Here is a 23,186-nt window from a genome sequence, read left to right as displayed (position 1 = left end):
CATGGCTACAGTGTGATCCTGTTCAGGGTAAGAATCTGTTAAGTGCATGAATCTGATGAAGCAGTGGGTTATATTTCCCGCTGTGGAAAGGCGTTAGGATAGGGGATGTAATATTTATATGGACAGACATTTTATCTCTTAACTTGGTATAGATTATCAGAGGTATATGGTATAGTGGGATATTGCTCAGTCACTGTAGGGGTGAATTTAGTTAGAGGTTTATATATAATTCACTTGCTGGGTATTGCCCCAGATCTATTGTCAGTTGGTCTAATAATCCTATCCCAATATTCTTTTGTGAACTATTCTGTTAGCTTATTTAGCCCTATCTTTTAGCGAATATGTAATAAATCATGTTTTTAGCGTCTTTTTGTTAGGCAGTATAGATTTTTGGTAACCAGGGGTAGGATTCAAATTGTCAACAGGTTTTGTGGGATGCTGGTGTGCAAATTGTTCTTGGGCTGGGAAGGAGAAGGGGCAGGCGACAGTGCGCTGTGAAAATCTCTATGTCAAACGGTATCAGAAAAAACACTGTAACATTAGGTGTAAGGGTGACATCTAGTGCTAGAGAAGAGAAATAACCATCATTTACAGAACTTCAATTGATAGCTCAAGAAAAAGTGCTTACTGAAGTATGACTACCAGGAGCGTAACTTAAGGGGGTGCAATGGGTGCAGGCGCACAGGGGCCCATAAGCACTGGCATCAGTATTGCAGCTTCCATTTGGCCTATAAACCAAAGAGACTTCTGAAAATTGTCCCGTGATGGCAATAAGCCATGTGCCTTCTTATCCAGTAGAAGTGATTAGAGATGAGCGAACACTATTCGGAACAGCCGTTCCCTTTACTGATCAATACTAGAGATGAGCGAACACTATTCGAAACAGCCGTTTCGAATAGCACGCTTCCATAGAAATGAATGGAAGCGGCTGGCACGCAGACTTCGCTGGCGGCCGGTTGCTTAACCCCCTGCGTGTCGGCTACGTCCATTCATTTCTATGGGAGCGTGCTATTCGAAACGGCTGTTTCAAATAGTGTTTGCTCATCTCTAGTAGTGATCAGTAAAGGGAAACTACCTATATATGGATACATGTTTTTCGGATATTATATATGTTTGTGGTGTTTCTGTATAAGGCTGCATTCACATGGAGTAAACGCTGGCGTTTTTTGTGTGTTTTTTGCACATAGCGCCGCGTTTACGCCGCGTAGCGTCGCGTTAACGCCGCGTATACGCCGCGTTAACGCCGCGCTATTTAGGTGGCGTTGCCCGGCGTTAACGCGGCGTATACGCGGCGTAAACACGGCGCTATGTGCAAAAAACACACAAAAAACGCCAGCGTTTACTCCATGTGAATGCAGCCTAAGGCTCGTGCTGCACCTGTGGAAACGCAGCTTTTTATGTTGCAGATTTTGAAGTGTGTTTTTTGTGCCAAAGCCAAGTGTAGGTAGAAAAAGAATTGTAAATATAAAAGAAGCTCTTATATTTCTCCCTTCTTCTTAATTCACTTCTAACTTTGGCCTAACATATCACTATGGTCATATACTAGGAGGGAGCAAAAAAAAAAAAAAAGGTGGCCACGTATGGTGGGGAAGAGGGGCTAGTAAGCCATATTACATGATACATTGTTCTGTCCTCAGCTCGAAGGTCTCCAGCACTCTATAGCTGGGGAGTACTGTGTATCTTCCAGCCAAAGACGCAGCAAACAGCCATAGGGGTCGCAGCAGTCACCGGCATTCAGTCGTGGCTACGGTTTTTTGGCGCGTTTTTTTACACGTGTATAAGATTTAATTGAAGTCAATGGGAGTGTGATTTTTACACGTGTGTTTTCTATACACGTGTAAAGTGCTAAAATAAACTTGCGTTAACTCTGTGTGCACGGGCCCTAAGGCGGTCTTCACACATAGTTTTTGGTCAGGAATTTGGTCAGGAATCCGCCTCCAAAATAGAGCTCCTGGTCCCGGTGCGACTGCACCCTCTCAAGTTACACCATGGCCTATCAGTACATCTTAGAAGTGTGTGAGGAATCGGAGGACCCAGAAGAAACCCACACAGTTCTTGCTCAGTGCTCTGTTATCTCTGTATGTAAATCCAGAGATGACTGTGCAGTTACAACAAGCATAGAATAGCTGCCCGTCCGAGCTGAAAACCTGGAATAATGAGATGGGGAAACTTAAAGGGGTTGGCCACTTTCAGACCAATATTGACAAACAAATGTACAATAAAAAGATATACAATGTTGCAATAAACTTTCTGTATCAATTCCTAACGGTTTTCTAGATCTCGGCTTGTCATTCATTCTGTTACTTCTAGAGGATAAAACTCTGACCATGGTCATGTGACTTACGGTCCATGGTCATGTGATGAGGACACAGGTGCTGCTCGTTACAGTCACAGCACAGTAATCAGACATCTGCCTGGTAATCAGCTGTGCACCTGTGTACTCATCACATGACCCTGGACCGTAAATCACATGACCATGGACCGTACATCACATGACCATGGTCAGAGTTTTATCCACTAGAGGTAACAGAATGAATGTAAGGAATTGATACAGGAAGTATATTGGAAAATTGTATATGTTTTTATTGCACATTTGTTTGTCCAATATTGGTCTGAAAGTGGCCAACCCCTTTAAGGCTACGCATATACATACACATATATTACACACACACATACATACACTGTTTGTACAAAATATTGGCAATCTCAGTATTTCATCTGCTATTTTGGAAAATTTTGGCCAAAACCGTGACATGACTAAAACATGTGATTAAACCTTAAGCTGAAATGTAGTCGCCGTCCTCTGTCCTGTGTGCTATAGACTTAACCGGTTCCGGAGCTAGATTTACTAGATGTGAGCCTTGTCAGTAAACCATTATTAGAGTTTAATCTGCTGTGTAATCTTTAGTGCTGAGTTGGCATATTGTGTGTTGTGTAGAGTTGTGTGTTATACAAGTGGCGCTCACGGCTGCGACTGTCACTCTAGCACTACCCTTGTAGCTGTCTGGGCGGGGTGGTTGCTGGGTAACGAGGCAGTGCTGGATGGTGATTGGCTACAGGAAGGTTGCTGGCTCATGGTGAATCATGTGTGCATCAGCTTTGTATCACAGGCAGGTTCTACCGGAGCAGGAGACAGATCTCAGGTGACGGAACGTCTTACTGCGCTTACAGTGTCAGCTGGTGAGTAGTCATACTATATACCTCAGGCTGCTTGCATTGTATTGTATTATATTACAGATATGGCCGCCTACATAACAGTATACGCCAGCTCCACAGGTAGGCTATGCAGCATGCACTACTCGGCTACATGCAAACTTACTTTAACTTTATTGAAAATCTAGTTTTTTGGCCGATGTTGGGTCTGCTGTGCGATCTCTGCAACAATAAAAAGTTGTGTTTGCACAACATGGGGCCTCAGCCTTAGGGGGCGTTCACACTACCATCAGTGTCTGACAGCTAGTGTCCGCTGCTAATGTCCGTTCGAAATCTTGCACAGACGTTAGCAGCGGACACTAGCTGTGTCCGTGACATTTTGCATTGATTTTAATGGACATCGGGTGCGTTCTTTTACAGTCCGTAGGTGTCCTTAACTGTCCATTCCCAAAGATGTCCGACTTTTCAAGCAGACAGCAAAACCCGACATGTAAGTTCTTGCTGTCCGCTTGAAAAATCGGACATCTATTTCACTGAGAGAGATTAAATTAGCAACTATTCTATTTGTGGATGGATTTTGGTGCAGAAAATCTGCAGCAAACATGTTTATTTGTGCATGTAGCTTCAGGGTATGTTCTACGTCCCCTTCGTAGTCCTCCAGCATCTAAGATAGTTATGGTATTTACAGATGATATAACAAACAGAACTCCCATAAACTCTGATGGAGAGAGTTGTGTGCATGTACTGCCTCCTTGCCTCCACTTAGAAGTGTGAACGGGGAGCAGAGGTTCCCTTTCTCTATATAATAAGGAGGGAGTCTCCATTTTACATGGGATTACACTTTTAGGGTAAATTCACATGAGGATTTTTGGTCAGGATTTTGAGGCCGTATTCGTCTCAAAATCCTGACCAAAAAGACGGTTCTCTTTGAAATCAATGGGAGCCGGTCAGTTTTTCAAATTAGCCATTTGTTCCAGCTCCCGGTAAAAAGAAGCAACATGCTCAGGGTAAGTTCAGACAGGTTTTTTTGGACCGGAACCTGCCTTAGATTCCGGTCAAAAAACCGGGTAGCCGCGACTGAAAGCTAGTGCACTGTATCGGCATCCAGCCGCGCACTCTGCTCCGGATTAGGCCCAATGAATGGACCTAGTCTGGAGGAGGGAGTGTCTTCAGGCCGAAGCACAAGAATGAGCACCTCACTTCTCCTGATGGCTCCTGATTTCAATGGGAGCCGTCTTTTTGGTCAGGATTTTGAGGCGAATACGGCCTCAAAATTCTGACCAAAAAACTCTTTGTGAACTTACCCTCATTCTTTCAGGCGAATTCACCTCACGACATCCGCCTGAAGACATTCCCTCCGGACTAGGCCCATTCATTTGGGCACCAGCATTCAGTCACAGCTACCCGTATTTTGGTCCGGAACCTGAGGCGGCCTCTGCCTCAGGTTCCGGACCAAAAAACGCTGTGTGAACTTACCCTTATGTTTTATTGTGAGCCTTTGGAGTAATGCAATCTGAGATTGTGTGCCATGGACCAAAGACAGCTGTGCACCCCTGCCCTAAATAATTGATTATTGTTACAGTTTATTATTCACCAGTATGTTCTTGCTATCAGCGGTCCTACCTTTCTAAAGATTACACTGTTTGGTTATTTAGGTGGGGAAAAATGTAAATGCCATTCATACAACTTTCTGCTGTGTCACTCTTACAAAAACGAGAACGTCTACATCTCTAACCTCTCCCTCACTGGTCTTATGAGCAGCATGACCATGATATAGAATTATTACCCTAGTTAGTCCCTGTACATGCAGGAGATCAGATAACAGATCAGGGAATTGGTCAAGGGATTTGGAGTTCTCTAGCCGAAATAAGGAGCTTCAATCATCAAAAAGATATAGCATTACATTAACCCTTTGGGTGACGTTCACACCTGTGTTGGAGGCTCCATTGGCTGCAGATTCCATCACAGGTGAAATAACCCAAAATGTTTTCCGGGAGCTGGTTTGTTCCGGCTCCTGGAATAAGAAGCGAGATGCTCATTCTTCAGGCCGTTTCACCTTGCAATTCGGCCTGAAGACACTCCCTCCTCCGGACTAGGTCCATTCAGTGCACCGGCTTTCAGTCGTGGCTACCCGGTTTTGGTCTGGAACCTGAGACGGCCTCCGCCTCAGGTTGCGGACAAAAAAACCCTGTATTAACTCACCCCAAGTCGTAGCCAATATGCTTGTTTTAGGGTGGTCACTAATAGGTTTTTAACTCAAGGCTTGAAGCACATGACCATTAAAACAATGGCTAGCACATGGACGGATATACACAACCATGATGTTCACGGGTCTGCGTGAAGAACCATAAAACTGCAGAAACGCAGGACACATCCAATCATAATCTGTTCTGTGGTTCAGCCTCATTCACTAAAGTATATGGGTCTCTGAAAAGTGCAGCAAATCAGATGTCATCTGTCCACATGGAGGTGCCCATCAGAAATGACACACAATTTTCTGTTTTTTTTAATCCTGATAAATTCTAGTCTTCACACTGGTCCCTAAACCTCATAATACTTATTCAGAACATGTCATTATCTCTCCATTTGTCACCTTATTATCACAAGAAGGATTACAGTGATCGATAACACCTTCTCCTCCTTGCACAGTGACCTCTGCCATTCAAGGAGCAGGACATCCAGCGGCGGCGAAGGCATTGTGTGCTGAACGGACAGTGATGGTGGACACCATCCCCAGCCTCCTCTGTGATACGTCCAATCCCTGGACAACGTCTTCAAGAAAAACTGCTTTTTTTGTTGCAGATTTTGCTGTGTTTTTTTTTCAGCCAAAGCTACAAAAGAAATGGAAAATATAAATGAAGCTATAATACTTCTCCATTCTTCTCAATCTAGTCCTGACTTTAGCTCATAAAACTGCAGCAAAATGAAAAAAGCAGCTTTTCTGCAGTCTTTTTTGTTGCAGGTTTTGCCGCAGTTTTATGAGCCAAAGTCAGGAGTGAAAAGGAATGGAAAATATAAATCGTAGATGTATCCCTTCTGTTGAATCCACTCCTTATTTTTGATGAAAGAACCACAGAAAAATCTGCAACAAAAAATTGCTATGTTTCCGCAATGTGGCCCATAGCCTTAGGCTACGGTACTCTAAGGCTGCGTTCACACGGAGTAACGTGCCGCTCATTCTGACACGTAAACACGTGTCAGAGTGAGCGCTGTAAAACAATCCCATTGACTTCAATGGGTGCCGTCTTACGCACGCTACACATTGAAATCAATGAGTTAAAAAGCTTCCCATTGATTTCAATGTGTAGCGCACGTAAGACGGAACCCATTGAAGTCAATAGGATTCTGTTTTACTGTGCTCACTCTGACACGTGTTTACGTGTCAGAATGAGCGGCATGTTACTCCTTGTGAACGCCGCCTAAGGGAAACGACAACGATTACCCAGGTATAATTGACATTGAATACGCAGCTTTTTTGCTGTAGATTGTTTCTGCAATGTGCTGATGATATTAACCAGAATCCCATTCTCTTTTCATGTACTGTAAAACGCAGTGTTTTTTGTAGCAAAATGGATGGATTCATGGCAGCTCTCTCATCCATACATTGTATTAACCCCTTAAAGCCACAAATACCATGGGCACGGTACACTAACCTCTACCACTCCCTCTTAATCTCTTGTCTACACCTGTCCACTTTCCTTCTGTTGCTGCAGTTTCATAATTGGGATCAGGGAGATCACACACAATTAATGTACTGCGTAAGGGATCGTCTCCAAAGAGCTTCCTGCAGCATCGGAGGAAAAGGACTGCTGTGTCACATGTCACTGCTGTATGGACTCGCACAATGTTATAGACCATCCCTGCTGTTATCCAAGTAATAAACTGCCAGAACCCAGGATGAAAAAGTAGCTGAAACGATGACCTGGTGAGGGGGCTGCAACACTAGGACACTTCTAGGGTGAGTTGTCATCTCCACTACACCTCTCTAGACCAGGAATATAACATAGAATCATTAACCCCTAAACCACTCTGTATAAAAACATGGCTCATGAGATAGCAGACATGGCGCATGTAGAACATTGATAACGTTAGTGTAATGAGAGATATTCTGTCGTCTTTCATCAACAAGTGAGTTTGGAAAATTCCTAATTTAGCACCAAAACTAAGAGATTCCTGGAGTTCACAGAGGAGTTTGTGATGCTGAGTGCCCAAAAAGAAATGGCTTTAATAACTACGGGAAAGAAAATAAAATAATATAAAATAAAACAGCATCTCCGGCATACTGAGTAATACCTCACTTCGTGAGCCCTGGCTAACTTCTAAAAGCAGGATAACTTACGGCAGGTCCTCCTCAGCAGCAGCAGCAAATTTAGCCCCTTGCACTTCTACTTTGACTCCGTCCATTCCCATCAATTTCTCTTTCTGTCCCGAAACCGTATAAAGCCCCTAGAGTCAACCTAACAAGATATGCCCATGTTATAGTGTTCCCTCCAATTGCCCCCACAGTATAAAGTCCCTCTTATGGTGCACCCACAGTTTAATGTCACCCTCCGGTACCCCCACAGTTTAAAGTCCCCCTGCAGTCGCCCTCACATTATTAATATTATCCCTGTTCTGGTTCCAACCAAACATAACAAAAACCCCACTGATACTCACCTCTCCTCTGCTGCTGTGTCTGAAGTCTCTATAGTCTATACTGGCCAACATTTTGTGCCCAGAAGAAATTTGCAATTTGACAGAGAGCTCAGCAGATTTGGTAGCATTCCATCTGGCCCGGGAGGTTTGCCCACTCTTCTGGGATTCCAGGAGGTCACCCCTTCTTTCAGGATCCATCCGGGCATTCTAGAGGAGTTGGCAAATATGCTAATACCAAAAGCAATCCTGGGAGTCTGAGTCAGGAGAAGGGCTTCCCTGAATTTGGTAATGCTCTATTTTTGTGATTCTGCAGTAGAATAGAACTAATGTTATATAGTGGTGGAAATGGTAGCTGAGATGCAGTAACAGTGCCCAGCCACTGTATACTGTACAGAACTATCTGTTATGACCCGGTCTATGCGGTCTCAGCCTGTTAGGTTCAGGCGCAGAGTATCTGAATGGCATTCGGCGCATGAATCATCTGATGTGCTGCAGGGGAATTTTCACACTGGGCATACTGTTTCTGCGGTAGCACTCATGCATGGATCATGTGATGAGTTGCTTTGTGGGTCAGTGCCTTAGTGTGTCTTTGCCTCTGAAGGGATTAAGTCCTCTGCAGCGCTGAGAGCTACTTACAGGCTGTGGATGGATCTTGGTGCTGCTTCCTATCCCCTCTCTGGTTACTCCTGCTCTTTACTATTTAAATCCACGGTGCATGCTGTCAGATGCCGGTCTTTTCCTGTGTTCCAGAAATGGTCTGTCTGCCTGAAACTGCTTATAGGGGCTCTATCAGCAAAATCATGCTGATAAAGGCTATGCACGCATATGTGGGGCTCTAAAAAGGCTATTCAGGCACCAGTAAAGTTATATTAAACGACCCCCCCCATTTTAAAATAACCTAAAAAAGAATATGCTCTACTTACAGATCGTGCACACTGGGCGGGCATTCAGGATGTGTCTTCATCTTCATCCCCGCCTCTTCTTCCTCCGATGTCTTCGGGTCCCGTCCTCCTCCGGCGCTCGCGGACACTAATATAAAAAAAAATAGCTTGGGCACATGCGCAGTAGCATGCGGCTTCTACTACGGCTACTGCGCATGCGCCCAGGCAATTTTTTTTTTTTTATCAGTGTCCGCGAGCAAGCGCCGGAGGAGGATGGGACCCGAAGACATCGGAGGAAGAAGAGGCGGGGAAGAAGATGAAGACACACCCTCAATGCCCGCCCAGCGTGCACGATCCGTAAGTAGAGCACATTCTTTTTTAGGGTATTATTTAAAACAGGGGGGGGTAGTTTAATATAACTTTAGCGGTGCCTGAATAGCCTTTTTAAAGGCTATTCACGCATATGTGGGGCTCTATCAGCATGATTTTGCTGATAGAGCCCCTTTATTTATCTGTGTTTGAGTCCTGGCCCATTCAGCCTTCCTTGCTGCCTTTTCATACCATCTGGATATTGGCTAAGTATTGAGCATTTTGATCCAAGCATAGTTGTTCCGGGTGCAGTGAACCCTAGCCTTTTTACTGCTTGAATGTTTGGACTTTTTGTAGGGTTTTTTTGTGTGTGATACTAAGTTCGGGTTTTTCCTATCCCTTTGCATTGTGTTCACTGTTCCCAATAGCGTGCGCGCGTGGGCGGCCGCTCACCTATTGCAGCCCCGCTCAGCCAGAATTAATGGCCGCGCACTCAACTCAGATCTGCGTCTGGGAGGACACTGGAGCACCGGGGATAAGTGAGTGTGATTTTTTTTTCCTGGAAAACTTCTTGAAGCATCCTGCTTCATATTGTGGATTCCACATTAAATTGCATTGGAAAGCGCAGGAGCAGATAATACCATACCTGGAGGAATGGGTTACATTTCTTCCTCCATTAAGTGTAATAACTAAATATCCAGTCCCTTCTGCGTTGTTTCTTTGATATAAATGTGTGTTTAAAGCCACTGCTGTCTTTCGGTGTTTATTTGTTTTTGACTAATGTATTTGGAAAGACATTCTGGTCATTCTTGGCTTACTTGCTGTAAATGAATGTGTAATGGTAGTTTGTGTTGCAGGAACAGAAAATAAAATCACTATGAGTGGACGCGAGGAGATTACTCAAGTACTATGCAAGGAATCGGATATGAAAGATGGAGAGTAAGCTGGACATAAATGTTACTATTGTAATCCTGTTTTTGATGTATATACACTTTTATACCCATCTGTTGTTATAGCTCTGGTGCAATGAGTATTTTATGTCTACAATCCCTATACAGACCTGTATATATTTATGGATAAAGGCAATAAACAAAGTATATAGTCTGATCCTGCAATTATATGTTCGGCCTTGTTTGTAAGGCAAGTGTAACTAGTATGCCAGGAACGCCACAATATGCTAAAGATGTCAGTAGTAGAGATGAGCGAGTACTATTTGAAAGGCACGCACCCTTAGCAATGAACGGAGCTGGCCGGCACACAGACGGGGCCAGCGTCCTGTCACTTAACCCCCTGCGTCCATTCATTCCTATGGGTGCGTGCTATTCGAAACAGGAGTTTCGAATAGTACTCGCTCATCTCCAGTTGTATCCAATAAAAACTTAAAGGGGTTGTCCAGTTTCAGACAAATATTGTTTGTATAATTAATAGTTGTACAGTTTTCCAGTATACTTTATGTAACAGTTCCTGATAGTTGTATAGATCTCTGCTTGCTGTCATTCATTCTGCTTACTTCCAGTAGATATAGATCAGTCCATGGTCATGCGATATACAGTCTATGGTCATGTGACAGCTTGTTATAATCCTAGCATAGACTGTATATCACATGACCATGGACTGATCTATATCTACTGGAAGTAAGTGGAGATGAATGACAGTAAGCAGAGCAAACTGCGAGGAATTGATACAGAAAGTATATTGGAAAACTGTACAACTTTTCATTAAACAAAATTTCTCAGTCACTTCTAGTTTAAAGTTATATCCATATCATTTAATAAGCCATTTATAAAGCAATGCATATAAATTATAGTTTCATGGGAAAAAATTAGCTTGGAATATATGTTGATTTAATAATCTGTTTTCATAGGCTATAAGCACACATGCAGTTTTTGTGGCTTTTTTATTTTTTTTAGCATGATCCAGGGATGGATCCAAAAAAGGAAAACTATTTAAAAAAAAAAAAAAAATCCCGATACTTCTGTCTGTTGTACCTTTCCCTTAGGGCTGAGCGATTAATTGATAAATAACTGATCAACCAGGTTTAGTTATTACAATATTTGCAGTTTCCTTTGACTGAACTGCTGTTATTGTACTCTAGAACAGTTATGGAGAATCTTTTAGAGACCAAGTGCCTAAACTGCAACCCAGAACCCACTAATTTATTGCAAAGTGCCAACACGGCAATTTATCCTTAATACTCTATAAATATTGTGGGGGAGGTAGGCTCAGCAGTAGCAGCAGCGGACCCAGACAGTCAGAGACAGACACCAAAATCAGTTTAAACAGGGTTTTAGCCCTGTGTGTTTATTTTGCAAAAAGGTGTTGGCAAACAAAAACAGGCCTTTACTTCAGGCAAAAACAGAAACACAAATACCTGCCCGGCTAGGCGACTAACTACACAGAAGCAATCTGTCTATACGTGTGGCTTGCTTCAACCACACGGACAAAACAAAGCAACAAAAATACAAGCTGTGGAGCACCCACTGGTCTCACCAGTTTTCAGTTTGGATAGCCAGGACCTGGCTCCACCACTCTCCCCCAGGAACTGCCCAGGACTGAAGTCTGGAGAGGCTTTATAGGCCTGTGATTAGGCCTAACTGTTCCCACCTGTGCACGCCAGCTCCTTCCTGCAGTAGGATGAGAAGAGGTTAATACTGACAGATGCCTTGCTACAGCTATAGGAAACCCTCACTCACCACACATATGAGAGGACTCTGGGGGAGATATAGCATCCTTCCAGGACTTTTCCTGTCACTTTCTTACAATATGTAACAGTGGACTGTTACAGACCTGCAAAATATGGTTGTGTGAATGGGGCTTTACAGAGCTTTCAATAATACAAACAACTTTTTACTGAAAGATAAAGGTCTCTGAATTTGGTACTTCTGAACAAATAATGTTCACTATTTACGAACATTGTACAGGATCTGTTTTATAGTGACTTTTCAATGTTATTACAGCCTGTACTAATATCATGTCTGCTATAAAACAGATACTGTGTGAAATAAATAGTGAAGGGATCCCACACAGTACACTATGCTCCACAGTGACCCCCACGCAGTACAGTGTGCTCTACAGTGGCCCCAACACAGTGCAATCTACATTACAGTGGCCCCACTCAGTATAGTCTGCCTCACAGTGGCCCCCATGCAGTACAATCTTCCCCACAGTGGCCTCCATGAAGTACACTTTGTTCCACAGTGGCCCCTACACAGTACAATCTGGTCCACAGTGGCCCCCACATAGTACAATGTGTTCCACAGTGGCCCCCAATACAGTATAAAGTGCTCCAGAGTGGCCCCCACATAATATTATATGCTCCACAGTGGGCCCACACACAACATTATATGCTCCACAGTGTCCCACCCCCCAACAGTATAATTTGTTATTTACCTGCAGTCCCACGAAGAGTAGGTAAGTAGTGTCCTCCTTCTTCTATTATAGTGCAGGTACTGATAAATTGCATCATTGCGCCTGTGTTGAGAAACAGGACACACTGCCATCAGTGTAAGCTGCAGTCCCTTGGACCCGCAGTCTGCACTGACAGTTTTCAGTTGTATGTACATTTGCACATCCAGCTGAAAGAAGTGCTTGCTCACTAACAGGGCGTCCTTGCCCGGATTCTCCGTTAATGAGTGATTAGGGAGCCTAGATGGGGTGACAGCGCATGTGTCAACAGAGAGGGCTCTGAGTGCCCCCTCTGCCATAGGTTCGCCACCACGGCTCTAGGGTCTCTTCTTCTGTGTCTATTCTGCAGAGTATAATAAATGGAGACCCAGGGAAAGGGAGCAAACATAAAAAACTGTTATGTCAGTCCAGGTAGCTGCAACGGGGCTAAGGAATAGCAGTAGGGAATCTCGCCTTGCACTACTCCCACTAGCTATCCCGGTCCCTGCCTCACGGGTGTGGGTCGGCTGTACTCAGGCTAAGCCTGACCCCGACAGCTCCTCTCTCACTGATTCCGTAGGCCTAGAGGGAAGTGGGAGAAGGAATGCCCTATAAGATCTCTAGGGACTGGAGACTAAAGGGGGTCACCCCTAACGAACAAGTGAAGCTGCTACTGACAGGGACTGACAAGGGTGTGCGCTGACTAACAACACAAGCAGCACACAGGAAAAATGTGGGAAAGGATTCCCCCAAACCAATATGGGAAGGAACCTTACACTAGGAAACAAACACAGGGAAACTGAGTAGAAATCAAAGGATAAGGCAATTCACTCACACAGTCAATTATACACAGAGGGAGGATTGGTGAACACAGAAGGGAAAACACACAAACCAACTCATTCACCCAAACCTCCCAAAAACCAACCACGGAACTTCCTCTATCCCAGAACACCACCTACTCCTCCTGCTAAGGCCTAGCTCTGTAAAAGAGACACTCAGCACAGAACCATGGGAGGCATGGGTTTAAATACAGAGTAGAGACCACTCCTCCCAGGTGCAAATGGGAGGACAGACTAATCAACCAGGAGATAAAGCTGCCTACCAACAGTGCGCACGTGCAAGTCAGAAGGTGTGCACCAATACTCACGACAGGACAACCCCGCAGCGCCAGGATGCCACCCCAGACACTGCGCAGCCAAAAACTCCCCAGGTAAGAAAAATAGAAAGTAAAGAACCTAAATACTCCTAACAGGATCCTCCCCTCAAGGAGAAGACTCCGGATTCTCTAGGAGCATCCTTCTTCGGGAACTCCTTGTGGAATTTCTCCACGAGTCTGGGAGCTGACATATCCGACTCCAGGACCCAAGAATTATCCTCAGGACCGTATCCCTTCCATGCCACCAGATACCGTAGCTTCCCCCGAACATATTTGCTATCCAGAACTCGGGATATCTCATACTCCCCGGACTCAGAAACTGGTGGAACCTTAACTGGAGACGTTCCCTTCTTAGCCTTCTTTAACAAGGAGACATGGAAGACCCGGTTTATCTTCCACCTTTTAGGTAGTTGCAGCTGCGCCGCCACTTCATTTACCATCTTGATGATCTTAAAAGGACCCACAAACCTGGGACCCAGCTTCTTGCTAGGAACCTTCAACCTGATATTCTTGGTGGACAACCAAACCATCTCACCAGGGAAGAACTGCAACTCTCCTCTCTTCCGATCCGCCTGGACCTTAGCCTGGTGCGACGCCCGCACCAGATTCTCTCGGATACGGGACCATACCCCTTGCAGCTTTTTAGAAAATAGCTCCTCCTCCGGAACTGGGGAAGTAATGGAAGAAAATACTCCGAAAACAGGATGTCTACCACCGGAGCAAAAAAAAGGTGTGGTACCTGTGGCATTGGAATCATGGTTGTTTAGGGAAAATTCTGCCAGGGGGAGAAAGGCAGCCCAATTATTCTGGTTCTCTTGAACAAAACACCTCAAAAACTGTTCCACATCCTGATTCTTCCTCTCTGTTTGTCCGTTAGACTCTGGATGAAACCCGGAGGAAAACGACAGTGTAACTCCCAACCTGCTGCAAAAAGCCCGCCAGAATTTAGCCACAAATTGCGGTCCCCTGTCCGAAACGATCTCCTCAGGAAGACCATGCAACCTTACAATTTCTTTAATAAACGCCTCTGATAGTGTCTTGGCACATGGCAGCCTGGAAAACGGGATCAAATGGCACATTTTCGTGAAGCGGTCAACGACTACCCAAATGACCGTGAAACCCTTAGACACCGGAAGGCCCGTGATGAAATCCATAGACAGATGAGTCCAAGGTGCCTTAGGAGGTTCCAATGGATGTAGAAGACCGTGGGGACGGGTATGCGACGCCTTGGCTCTTGAACAGACCAAACAATTTTGAACAAACTGCAAGACCTCCTTACTCCACCCTGGCCACCAAAAATTCCTAGACACCAATCTCATGGTCTCTGAAATCCCCGGGTGACCAGCAAGAACCGACTCGTGACACTCCCTCAGGAGACTTTGTCGGAGAGTAGTTGGGACAAAAAGCTTGTTTCTAGGTATCTTGGAAGGTGCAGCGTGTTGCGCTTCGATCAAGGCCTTCTCCAATTTCGCGCCCAATACTGCTACCACCACTCCATCCCCAAGAATAGTGGCAGGCGCCTCTCGTTCCTCCTCAGTAGACATATACCGGGATAAAGCATCAGCCTTAACATTCTTTGAACCCGGCACATAAGTCACGGTAAAATGGAACCGCGCAAAAAATAGAGCCCATCTGGCCTGCCGTGCATTTAATCTCTTCGCCGACCCAAGATAAACCAAATTCTTGTGGTCAGTAAATACCTGGACTGGCCTTCTGGCCCCCTCCAGGAAATGACGCCAATGTTCGAACGCTAGTTTTATTGCTAGTAGTTCCCTATCTCCGATGTCATAATTCCGTTCAGAGGCAGAGAATTTCTTAGAAAAGAAGGCACAGGGATGCGTACCCTCCTCGAACTCCTGAGAAAGTACTGCTCCCACCCCCACCGAGGAGGCATCCACCTCCACTCGGAAGGCCAACCTCTCATCCGGCTGTCTCAAAATGGGAGCGGACGAGAATCGCTTCTTCAGTTCTTCAAACGCAGCTAGCGCCTCTGGCGACCACTTAGCACAGTCAGCCCCCTTCTTAGTCAAGTCCGAGATAGGTTTCACAACCTCAGAAAATCCCTTGATAAACTGGCGATAATAGTTGGAGAACCCCAAGAACCGTTGGACCGCCTTTAGGTTCTCGGGTCGCGGCCACTCCAAGACTGCCCTGACCTTCTCAGGGTCCATCTCGAACCCCTTGTCCGATAGGATATAGCCAAGGAAACATAATTTATTGACCGCGAACACACATTTCTCCAGCTTAGCACTTAATTGGTTAACCCTCAGGAGATCTAAAACCTCTCTCACTCTCTCCCAATGAGTCTCCAAATCCGGGGTGTAAATGAGTATATCGTCCAGATAGACCACAACCCCCCTCCCTATGACGGCACTTAGTACATCATTAATAAAATTCTGAAAAAACGCAGGCGCATTGGATAGACCGAAAGGCATCACAAGATTCTCAAAGTGTCCTAGGGGTGTGTTAAACGCTGTTTTCCACTCATCCCCCTTCTTGATTCTCAGCAAGTTATACGCCCCACGTAAATCTATTTTACTAAACCAGCGAGCTCCCGTAATCTGGCTGAATAGATCCGAGATCAACGGAATGGGATAGGGATTCCGCACCGTGATTTTGTTAATCTCCCTAAAATCCAAACAAGGGCGCAACCCTCCATCTTTCTTCTTTACAAAGAAAAACCCCACTGCTACTGGGGACTTAGATGGGCGAATATGCCCCACCTCTAGACTCCCCTCAATATACTCTTTGAGCGCCTCCCTCTCCGGAATAGTGAGATTGTACAACCTTGTCTTGGGTAACACTGCATTTGGTATAAATTTAATCGAGCAATCATAGGTGCGATGTGGTGGTAATGTCTTGGCTGCCCTTTCCTCAAAGACCTCCCTGAACTCACATATTTCTTGAGGCAAATTGTCTATAGACAAAGACATAACGGATATGGGCAGACATCGACCATTACACCCCTGCCCCCAAGAAACTACTGACTCGGTCTCCCAGTTGATAATAGGGTTATGCTGCTTCAGCCAGGGCCACCCCAAAACTACTTGTGCTGGTAACTTAGACAACAAGAACAAGTCAATCTCCTCCCTGTGGCCACCCACAATAAACTCCAAACCCTCCACCTGTTTGGAGATGACAGCTTGCTGTAGAGGGGTCTTATCAATAGCCCACACCGGTATCTGAGACTCCAAGACCAAAGGACTCACCCTTAATTGCTCACAAAACTCTGAGTCAATAAGGTTGACTGCCGAACCACAATCAACCAAAATCCGGCACTTCTGCCCATTTACCCATCCTTCAAGGGTCAACCCGGCAGTCTGAGTACAGGAAATATGCACACCTCCCTCCTTAGTAGGTTTTCTCCCTTTACCCTCAATAGACCTGGGGTTATTACTCTCCTTGGCGAACCATTCTCTGGAGGGGCATATCCTTGCTACATGTCCCATCCCTCCACACACAAAACAGCGTACTGTGCGGGACCCTTCACTCTTGGGTCTTGCACTTCGCACAGTGGCCCCAATCTGCATGGGTTGGTCCCCCGGGTCCTCTCTAAAAACAGAGAATTGAGGAGGGCTAAGCCCCCCAGGACTCTTGTCTCCACGCTCCCGGAGGCGCCGTCCAACTCTAATTGCCAGCTGCATGGCCTCATCTAGATCTCCCGGAACAGGGTGAGAAACTAGATGGTCTTTAACCTGGTCCGAGAGCCCTGTCTCAAACTGACTAAGTAGAGCGGGGTCATTCTAGTGTACTTCTGCTGCCCACCTACGAAACTCTGTGCAATATTTCTCTATAGCGTGATCCCCTTGCACCACACGTCGTAGGTTATACTCAGCCGTGCGTACCCTGTCTGGGTCATCATACAGTAACCCCATTGTGGAGAAAAACGCCTCTACAGTTAGTAAGCAAGCTGAGTCGGCTGGTAACGAATGTGCCCAGATGAGGGGATCATCTCTCAATAAAGTAATAATAATCCCAACTCTCTGTACCTCAGAACCGGAGGAAAACGGCCGTAGCCGGAAATACAAAAGACAGTCCTTTTGAAATCGGAAAAAATCTGACCTCTTACCTCGGAAGGGTTCAGGTAAGCTGACTTTTGGCTCCAGAGGCCGACCCACAGGGGCGCTACTCACCTTCCTCTGTATGCCCTCCACCTGAGAGGCTGTGTGTTGAGCCAACTGCTGTACTTGAGATACGCCAGAAGCTTGGATGGCATCCATTCGTAGCTTGATCCCCTCCATCTCAGTGGAAATCTGCTGCACCGCCTGGTACAACTGTTTCAGGTCCGTCATAATGCAAACGAACCTTTTTTTTTTTTTTTTTTACCGGCTGAGTGTACTGTTATGTCAGTCCAGGTAGCTGCAACGGGGCTAAGGGATAGCAGTAGGGAATCTCGCCCTGCACTACTCCCACTAGCTATCCCGGTCCCTGCCTCACGGGTGTGGGTCGGCTGTACTCAGGCTAAGCCTGACCCCGACAGCTCCTCTCTCACTGAAACCGTAGGCCTAGAGGGAAGTGGGAGAAGGAATGCCCTATAAGACCTCTAGGGACTGGAGACTAAAGGGGGTCACCCCTAACGAACAAGTGAAGCTGCTACTGACAGGGACTGACAAGGGTGTGCGCTGACTAACAACACAAGCAGCACACAGGAAAAATGTGGGAAAGGATTCCCCCAAACCAATATGGGAAGGAACTATACACTAGGAAACAAACACAGGGAAACTGAGTAGAAATCAAAGGATAAGGCAATTCACTCACACAGTCAATTATACACAGAGGAAGGATTGGTGAACACAGAAGGCTAAACACACAAACCAACTCGTTCACCCAAACCTCCCAAAAAACCAACCACGGAACTTCCTCTATCCCAGAACACCACCTACTCCTCCTGCTAAGGCCTAGCTCTGTAAAAGCGACACTCAGCACAGAACCATGGGAGGCATGGGTTTAAATACAGAGTAGAGACCACTCCTCCCAGGTGCAAATGGGAGGACAGACTAATCAACCAGGAAATAGAGCTGCCTACCATCAGTGCGCACGTGCAAGTCAGAAGGTGTGCACCAATACTCACGACAGGACAACCCCGCAGCGCCAGGATGCCACCCCAGACACTGCGCAGCCAAAAACTCCCCAGGTAAGAAAAATAGAAAGTAAAGAACCTAAATACTCCTAACAAAAAACAACGTTACTCACCTCTCCTGAACTCTGGCATGACTCCTTGCTGTATTTAACGCTTCTGCTTATTATCACGTCATGACGCCCAATCACGTGATGTCAGTCAAAAGCGGCAAGAATAGCATGGAGTTGCACTGGAGCTCAGGAGAGGTAAGCATCACTTTTTTTTATATATAATCACCTCACCTCGGCCTCCGTTTATTATCCTCTGGAGTCTGAAGAGACCATACAGTATAATAGCAGTTTTGATTCGGCTTTGTTCAGCCGGGTGAACCTCGCACCCAACACTAAGGCTGGATTCACACCAGCGCTTCACTCCGTTCAGGGATTCCATCCCCAAATTGATTTTTCAGGTGGAAACCTGGCAAACCCCATTATAGTCTATGGCGTCTGCTAGTTTCTGCAGATATCCCTTTTTTAAGGTAACCTAAAATGCTAGTGTGAACCTAGCGTAAGTCATACCATAATCGGGGTGTGGTTTAAAAGGGGTGTGACTTAAATGAATTGGAATCGAGGTAAAATGCCCGATTTATTGCAATTTTGATTTATTTCCTAATCACCCAGCCTTACTTTCCCTCTAACATCTGTAAATGCTGTGTGTGTGATTTCAGCCACACATATGGGTATTTATCACATGATGGGCCTGGGAATGTTTAGCACAGTGTATATATGGTGACTGCATGAAGTAGGAATCATGTATACATTGCAGTTGTCAATGACTAATATCTGGACATTAGCCAAGTAGCAGTTCATTTTTCCTATATTTATTTTCCTCCAAGTGTTGGGTTATTGCATTATTTTCTTTCCCCTTGACTGTATTAACTAACTATATTATGTTTTTTATTTCCAGGATGCGAGAGTTTGAGGTGCAAGGACAATCCATTCTCTTAGTAAGGCATAATGGGGTCTTCAGTGCTGTGGGAAACAAGTGCTCCCATTATGGTGCCCCTCTAAGTAAAGGTAAACCAAGTACTATATTCTGTGTTGTGTATTATTTTTATTTCTTTATCACATTGTAGTTACACAGAATGTATGTAGTCACAGCAGTTGTTGTCACCGGGGGGGGGGGGGGGGGGGCATATTCTAAACTGAATTGATATAAATAAACTTACAGTATATTCTCGAGTATAAGTCTAGTTTTTCAGCACAGTTTCTGTGCTGAGAAATCGCCCCTCGGCTTATACTCGAGTCAAGCAAAAAAAAAAATTTATTTTAATTTCCAGTAGCTGCTGCATTTCCCCTCTAGGCTTATACTTGAGTCAATAAGTTTTCCTAGTTTTTTTGTAGTAAAATTAGGGGCCTCGGCTTATACTCGGGTCGGCTTATACTTATACTTATACGGGTAGGTAAATTTCTTTAATTTTACTGAATGTTTTCTTTCTTTGAGACTGCTACAGTTTTAGTGACTTCTTGCTAAGAAAGTAAATATATAACAAACCATGCCTCTAATTAATTATATAATATTAATAATTGTGTAATATTATTAATAATGATTATTTTATTTTGGAACCGGAGTCTGTAACTTTTTTCCAACTTCAACATCACCCAAAAATAGGTCCCAGATCTGACTCCACCACTCCAAATCCTCAGTTTGAGTGAACGCATTTAGGAAGCACAACAACTTAGCCACAAAGTGGTAGACCACATATGATGGGGTTTCCGAGTACTGAGGAGCACAGTGTATAAACGTTGCACTGCTGACTCAATATCTGCAGAGTTCCACAACTCCTCCGGAATTAGACACGGAGGAGTAACTGTCTCACTATTCTTGATATTCTGTTCCTTTTGGAATGGATATACTGGTTTGGCAATAACCCTGCATCATGTTATTAGGCTTATTGAAAAACTCATGCATGATGTTTACGGCGCTGTCCTATCAGGCGGCGTACAGAGGTACTGTTTTCCTAATTACATTCTGGGAAACAGATTTGCATATCCCCCACTATCTTGCTATGTGACATTCTTGTATAGTTTCTGTGATTTGGCTGTAATATGTGAGGGTGTAGTGAGCTTCATGGCATGGGTTTCCATTGCCGAACTGCTGTAGGCAAGTCTTACACCAAGTACAATTCCAAGCATCAGATGAAGTGGTGTGAAGTGAACTCTGGAGCAGTGGAAGCATACTTCTCTGGCTGTCTGATGGATAAGTGTGGGTTTAGCAAATGCCAGGAAATGGTTGTCTGCATTGTGCAAACACTCAAGCAATAATGCTATGGGGTCTTTTTTAAGGGTTCCACCTAGACTCTGAAGTTCCAGTTAAAAAGGACCTTTCACCATCTGGGGAACATGTGGTGTAATACACTGCTAGAAAGCAGACAGTGCGCTGAATTCAGTGCACTGTCGGCTTTCCCATTCTGTGCCCCGGTGAAGAGCTATCGGTGCCGATACCGTAGCTCTTCACTGTCAGAAGGGCGTTTCTGAGAGTCAGTCAGGAACGTCCTTCTCCACAGCAGCGTCAATAGCACTGTACTGTGAGAGGGGGTGTTCCTTACCGCCCAGTGATGACACTGAGCAGTGAGGAAGCCCCAACCCCCTCCCCAGTACCCGTCTATGGACGAATACTATCAGGAATAGGGGAGGTGGTGTAGGACTTTTATCCATATAGTCTACGTTGTTCATATGTAATTGACATGTGTAATTAAATAAATGATTGTGATAATTTTGATAAATTCATAAATAAATGACTAAATTTTAGGAGTTCTGGTGGGAGACAGAATCAGATGTCCCTGGCACGGTGCCTGTTTCAATGTAAGGAATGGTGACATAGAAGAGTACCCTGGACTAGACAGCTTACCCTGCTTCAAGGTAATGTTTATAAAACATGTGAGTCTTAGGCTGATGTCCCACATTGCAGAAACGCAGCTTTTTTTGTTGTTGCAGATTTTGTTGCATTTTTTTAACCAAAGCAAGGGCTACAAAATGAATGGGAAGTATATAGGAAGTTCTTATCGTTCTCCCTTCTACTCAATCCAATCCTGGCTTTAGCTCAAAAAAACGCAACAAAATCTAGAACAAATAAAGCTGTGTTTCCGCAATGTGGCTAAGGCTTACACAGACTTTTCATTCTCCCTAATGCTATGTCCACAGTTGCAGTATCTCCCCCTTCTCTGAATACTTTATTAAACAAAATATACAAGATAAGTTCTAATAGTTGGATTAGTGTTTGGTGAATCCTGTGTACTATGAGTATCTGTGTCTGGCTTTTTTCTGACTCTGAACCTTTTAACCCCGTCCTGACCTCTGCCTGAATATTACAAATGAGCTCTGCCTGCCCTGAGCTCGGCTACTTTACTGACCACATCTTTGCCTGTGTCTTGCATCGGAATCTAGTACCAATACATAACCAGATAACCACAACATAACACAAGGAGGGGAAGGTAGGAACGAAAGCTTTAGACCAGGTGAAAGGGAAGAGAGGGGTGACAGGCTCTTAAAGGGGTATTCCCATGTACATAATTATTTTTAAATTTGTAGATACGGTAATTAAAAGTTAAACATTTTTGCAAATATAAGTAATTAAACATTTTGCAGAGTTTTAAAGATTTTCTTTAAATATAGTAAGCCGATGGCTGGTCAGGTAATGGAGGGGGTGTACATCTCAGCCAGACTACTCAGGTGGGTGAGATGAGAAAACTCCAGGAATGTTTGTTCTCAGTAGACAACTTTCGTCTGCTGAGCATTTTGGTAAATGCTCAGTACTGGGCTGGATTTTTAGGAATGGCAGGTAGGTTGGTAGTGGGACCTGTCATTCCACCCCACTGTAGTCCACACTTTGGGGATGTTCTGGCAGCGACTCAGCTGCAGAGAGTCTCCTCGTCAAGGAGGCTTAAGAAGTCAGCTCCAGCAGCAACACTTTGTCAGAGCTTGGCTGGAGAGCCAACAGAGAGGTCATATTTTTGGAGCTGTGTCCTGAATGATTCTACTGGCTTTGGATTTCTGTTATTGTAGGTGAGGTAACCTATTCTATGTTTAGTTAGAGCCTAGCCGGGCAGGTATCTATTTTTGTATTGTTTCCTTTTGTTGCTGCACTACCTTTTTGAGTGAAAATAAACTCTACCTTTGTTTTGGATTAAAGAAACTGGACTTTTGTGTCTATGCCACCCCACCTAGCAACCCCAGACCCTGACAATATTTTGTGGTCACAGTCTTGTAGTCTTGATCGGCTGCCAGTGGATATGACCATGAATGCAGGAACTTTCTAAGGTCAGAAAATCAGCCATGATGTCCTTATTGTGGAAGATATCTTCTGATACATGTAGTCTCTCTGCTTGATAACCTGGCTACAATAAGAAAATCATAGCTGGGTTCCTGACAAGACCCAGACCATAGAAAGTTTCTACATTGGTGGGCGTAACCATTGGTTAGAGGAAATCTTTAAAACTCTGCAGAATTTTCAATTACTTACATTTGCAAAAATGTTTAACTTTTAATTATCTACAAATATAGATATGATCATATACATATGAATATTTAAGGTGGGGCGGGGGAGTTGG

General features: G+C 44.7%; 1 protein-coding gene across 3 annotated transcripts in view; it reads left to right on the top strand.

The window, feature by feature from the left end:
* Positions 1-3,072: 3,072 nt before the first annotated feature.
* The window catches only part of LOC142194469 (apoptosis-inducing factor 3-like), a 71,402-nt gene continuing 51,288 nt past the window's right edge, over positions 3,073-23,186 (top strand). Inside the window, exons 1-4 of one of the 3 annotated variants that reach the window (XM_075263615.1) lie at positions 3,073-3,180; positions 9,836-9,917; positions 19,544-19,653; positions 21,389-21,498. In XM_075263615.1, the coding sequence (XP_075119716.1) occupies positions 3,075-3,180; positions 9,836-9,917; positions 19,544-19,653; positions 21,389-21,498 (408 nt within the window). In that variant the 5' untranslated portion in view covers positions 3,073-3,074. Of the gene's footprint in view, positions 3,181-7,009; positions 7,112-9,823; positions 9,918-19,543; positions 19,654-21,388; positions 21,499-23,186 lie in introns of those variants that run through there. The other 2 variants (XM_075263616.1, XM_075263617.1) reach the window with 2 other exon arrangements.

The sequence above is a fragment of the Leptodactylus fuscus genome, chromosome 2 (genome assembly GCF_031893055.1).
Source record: "Leptodactylus fuscus isolate aLepFus1 chromosome 2, aLepFus1.hap2, whole genome shotgun sequence".
NCBI lineage: Eukaryota > Metazoa > Chordata > Amphibia > Anura > Leptodactylidae > Leptodactylus > Leptodactylus fuscus.
Note: the sequence above shows the minus strand (reverse complement) of the source record. Positions and strands in the feature narration are given on the sequence as shown.